This window comes from Adiantum capillus-veneris, chromosome 20 (assembly GCF_014529385.1).
Source record: "Adiantum capillus-veneris isolate H3 chromosome 20, ASM1452938v2, whole genome shotgun sequence".
Classification (NCBI taxonomy): Eukaryota; Viridiplantae; Streptophyta; class Polypodiopsida; order Polypodiales; family Pteridaceae; genus Adiantum; species Adiantum capillus-veneris.
Genome location: NC_140950.1, coordinates 64,481,949 through 64,486,553, shown reverse-complemented (window position 1 = coordinate 64,486,553; position 4,605 = coordinate 64,481,949). Strand labels below are relative to the sequence as shown.

At 45.8% G+C, this 4,605-nt stretch overlaps 1 protein-coding gene across 1 annotated transcript; it reads right to left on the bottom strand.

Annotated features, from left to right (window-relative positions):
- Positions 1-1,177: 1,177 nt before the first annotated feature.
- On the bottom strand, positions 1,178-3,061 carry LOC147432624 (uncharacterized). The gene has a single exon (XM_086492487.1). The coding sequence runs from the start codon at positions 2,962-2,964 to the stop codon at positions 1,327-1,329; it is 1,638 nt and encodes a 545-aa protein (XP_086348613.1). The 5' UTR covers positions 2,965-3,061; the 3' UTR covers positions 1,178-1,326.
- Between the last annotated feature and the right edge of the window lie 1,544 nt (positions 3,062-4,605).

The window sequence follows — 4,605 nt, the reverse complement described above, 5'->3', positions numbered from 1 at the left end:
GGGATTGGGTCAAACCGATGCTTGGAGTGCAGGTTGGCTACTGAAGATCTGACCCACCTATTCATGGAATGCCTAGCTATCAAAGGCCTCGCAGGGAAAATATGCAAGTGGGTCCAAAGAACATGGAGAATTGGTTTTTTTCAAGACTAATCTATTCCTTGGAGGCAAAAATTCAGGTAGTCCTGCCCTCCTCATCAGCACTCAAATCGTCAGGTACTTCTTACACAATGTATGGCAGACAAGGAACCACCATGTGTTTGAAGGTGGTTCTGAGGTGGCAAGCTTCGCAAAAATTATACACGAAGCAAAGTGCTAATACGGACGCTCGGACGCAAGCAAAACTCGGAGGATTGGGTTAGGACTACTAGTGCAACATGGCAAGACCTTATAATTTTTTGAGATGATCAATATAATTCACTCACAATTGTGAGTTTTGCTATTAAAAAAAAAAAAGATTACACTTGAAAGAAAGAGCAATGGACCACTAACACAATGCAATGATCTTAAAAATCCTTAATTTTTCACTTTCCCAATATACTCTCTCTCTCTCTCTCTCATGGTCACACCAACGCCACAACAGATCAACATAGATAAAACCCTGATTAAACTACAAAAACATATACACCATCCATCCATGTTTCAGGCATTTCAACTGTGCAAAACACTTGCCCGACAAAACTCGACTTGACAAGGCAAGACTCTCACTGCTAACTGCTCACAACCGAGAGTCGCAAACTAAAAGTTTCTTGCCTTCCACCTGAAAAACCAAACCCTGCTCACTACGCAGACATCCACTAGAGTCTGATTATAAATATTGTTCTGGAAGCAATCCCTTGATCCATTCTTTCTCGATGTCAATTGCACCAGCAAGTTCATTAGGCACGGTAATAAGCACTTCCTTCAAGACCAGCTTCACGTTCTCAGTCAGATAACTGTAGTTGCGGTCAATACCATAACAAGTAAGGTTGATGTAAGGGTCCATATCTGTCACTACATCCTCTTTATTTGATGTCCAAAGAAGCCATGCAGACCCATTCCCAAAATCCTGGACTGGCTCACGCAAGGACATAACAATAGTGATGACGAAAAGGCCTGGTTCTACCCTTACATTTGTAAACTCCGACCTTACTTCAGCAATAGAAACATTTTCTAGCCAACCAGGCTGTTTCAAGTTCTTTACTGAGACAACTATGCAGGTCATGCCTTTTGAAGTCCACACTGGAATGATCATGTCTATACCTGGCAAGTTGTTCTCTGCCCTGTACATGAGAGCATAACCTGATACGAAAGCCCTTCGCAATGTATCAGGGGTTGGAGGTTTACGCACTAGCACGAATGAATTGAAGAAAAAGCTCCCCCCTCTGGACATTTAGCCTTAAAGCAGTTAAAGGCGCGGTTAAAGATGACCTGATCAGCCGCTCCATCCACAAGTAGCTTTTGCAAATACTCTTCCACAGGAATCTGCCGCAGCAGCCATTCACTTTTGTTGTCCCACATGGCAGCCACTAGAATGAACTTTGCGACAAACTCCCCTCGTGGTCCAGGAGTCACATAGCCTTCCATGCATGCAGCAAGCAAGTGCTTTAGTGCCCCTTCCTGGACCACATCATTCTGCAAAACAGAGGCTGCAGCTTCCGCAAGAATTGGCTCAGCTGGAAAACCAATATAAATCCTGGACCTATCCTTAGATACGCGCAGAATCAAGTTCATGTGTAAAGCTGACATGGTTTCTGCAAGCTCAGATCGAGCACATATTGAGAGCCCTGCTGAAGCAGACAAAAGTGCCATGGCTTGGCTTTCAGTCATGACCCCACTGCGCACATTCACAGCCAGATTCTTGTCGTCAAATGGCCCAGCGACGATTCGAACCAACTTTTGCAAAGCAAAAAGCCGAACAGAGGAAGGCGTATCCCCCATTTCCAGCCTTGCAGACCACATTGGCCTACCTTGCTTCAACCAATGCTGGGGTTGGAAGCAGTCAGGAACTCCATGACTTGCAGTTTCCTTGAGAAGAGACATATTTGGGAGGAAGTAGATTGGAGGTGCCAGTTGGAAACCCATCGCTTTGGCCCTGGCACTGTCCTCGTTGCGCTTGCTGGGTGACAGATTGGTAACTTTAGCAGAGGTGTCTAGCATAACTGCAATGAAGGTCAGATGGTCAAAAAGCATCCTGAGGGCCCTCCTGATTTGATAGAATGGGGAGAGGGTCATCGATTGTGAATTTGGTTCTTTTATTTGCAGCCCTCTTGCTTCATCAAAGGCAAAGATGACACTGCAAGGGGTGTGCTTACACTCAGTCTTCTCGTCAGGTGAGCATTGTCTGCACTTCTTCTGCAAGGCTTTTTCAATAGACTTGATTACTTCACTGCAAGAGGCCTTGCTCCACTTGTCTATATCTTCCCCTTTGTACGTGTCATCAAGGTCAGACTTCATCCACTCCTTCAGTATCTGCTCAGCAAGGTCACCTTTGGGAAAACCATGCTCATCAGGAAGCTGATATTGCTTCCAAGCCTCTGGAGATGTGGTACTAATGCAATCAGCCAGTATGCTGAGCCACGCCTTCAAGTAAAACACCATACCATGTTCTGTGAATGTGCTAGCAAGCTTATCAGCAAGACCACCTGTCCTCGGGGGGAAGGCTGTTGCCGTGTGACTCGCCAGGCTGCAATAGCAAACATACACATCCAGCTCACTCAATTCCATCAATGCTCTTGATTTTCCCATACCTGATGATTGTACAAGGGTGCAATAGGGACTGTAGTGAACATCACTTGCCATTGTGCAGCAATGTTTAACAAGCTGGTTGTGCAGTTCCTGATGTGCAGTTCCTTGAAACGGAACCTTGAAGCACTTGTTGGCGAGAGCCCTTTGGTTGACATAATGCGGTTCCTCGTGTCTTCCCAGACTGAACCAGACTCTCGACAACAGAAACTTCCAACAAGTTTGAGTCGATGATGTAGCCATAAATTTCCGCCTCTCTCGCTGCTCTTTGCTGCTGCCATTCCTGCAAGGGCGGCTTCACAAAGCAATCACAGAGCCCTCTTAGGGCGGCTTCACAAACGTCCGCCCATTCTCTATGGACAAAGCGAATGATCACAAAGAGGATGCCACCTAATATATGGGCGCCTCATTTTGATTCACACACAAGATGAAACGGCGGAAGCTGTTCCCCCGCCCCCGCCCCCGCCCCCTCGTCTCTAATTGACACCCTCAATTTTTAGAGGGGATCTACGGTTCAAAATCGGCGTCACTTGTCGGCGAAGATCACAACCGTTGATCCCAGATGTGAACTTGATGTAAACTCAGACAAATGTGAACTAGTTGTGAACTTGCATGTAAACTAAATGTGAACTTTGCAAAGTCTATGAACTATAGTATTGTGGTGTAAACTCGATGTGAAACCGGATATCGTTCTACATGCTTATCAAAACGCGTGTAATAGCGTAGTGGTAACTCATTGGTTTTGGGACGGGGAGGTTGTGAGGTTGAAGCCTACCCAATTTATTTTTTCCTCTCATTGAATCCACGGCCCACGATCAACAATGATTTGGGACCGTAGATCCCTCCTAAAAAATGAGGGTGTCAAATAGAGACGTGGCCCCCGCCAGCTTTTCAACAAAAGTTCCGGGCGGGAGATTTGATCTCAGCACCACATGATCGCGCACCCAAGGTCATACGAGCTGAGCCAATAGCTTCTCACGTAGTGAGTCCACGAAAAAGCAGTTATGTCCATTGTTTGTGAATGCTCGAATGTCCATCACAACCGGGTAGGGTACTTTTTGGGCCCTCCATTGGCATGAAGCGCCAGGATGGATGGTGCCCGTTTGTGGAGCCACCCTTGATGTGAAAGGATTCGCAAACGAGCGCCCAATGTTTTTTTGCCTCATGGGCAAGCATTCGCCCGCTTGTGAAACCACCCTTACTCCTTTACACGAGTTGCGAGCTGAGAGAGGGACGAGAGAGACTAATGTGACTTTAATGCTATGAGGTAATGAGACCCATCTTCAGTGGGTCTTGCTCGTTCTTACCACATGCCAATCCGCAAGAAATTACATCCACCTTCGACCGCCAATGTAACTTCTCAGCATATGGTTCCATCAAGAGCTATGGCATGTAACTTCCCTGTACATGAGTTTCCTGTGGTAATGGCTCCTCCCAAGTTTTATTCACCAATTGATGAACCTCCTTGAAGAATTGGGGCAACGGCTTATTGAGTTTGCTGAGTTCATTGTAAAGCACATGGGATGCAATTCTTAAAGAATTGGCATATGTGGCCTACTTTAAAGAACTTTGCAATTCATCATGTAGCCTTTTGTTTTCCACAATTAGCTCCCCTGGGGGGTTCTTTTCCTATCTCAGTGGGTGTACTTTGTTTGTTGAATGCAAGCACCAATTCTGCTTTCCCATATGTGTCCTACAGTTTGTTTATCAGATCCCTATTTTGTTCTTGAAGCATCATGTTTTCCTTTGTGTGCCTAGCATGAGTTTCAAGCTATCATGGTCCTCTGAAAGCTTAGTTAGTGCTTTATCCCTTAGTTTTGACAACCACTTCTCTTCTTGTTCCATAGCCACATCATCAATAGTGGCGCAGCTCATGAGGGTTCT

Coding starts and splice junctions, on each gene's coding strand:
- LOC147432624 (XM_086492487.1), bottom strand. CDS start 2,964: ATGGCTACATCATCGACTCAAACTTGTTGGAAGTTTCTGTTGTCGAGA.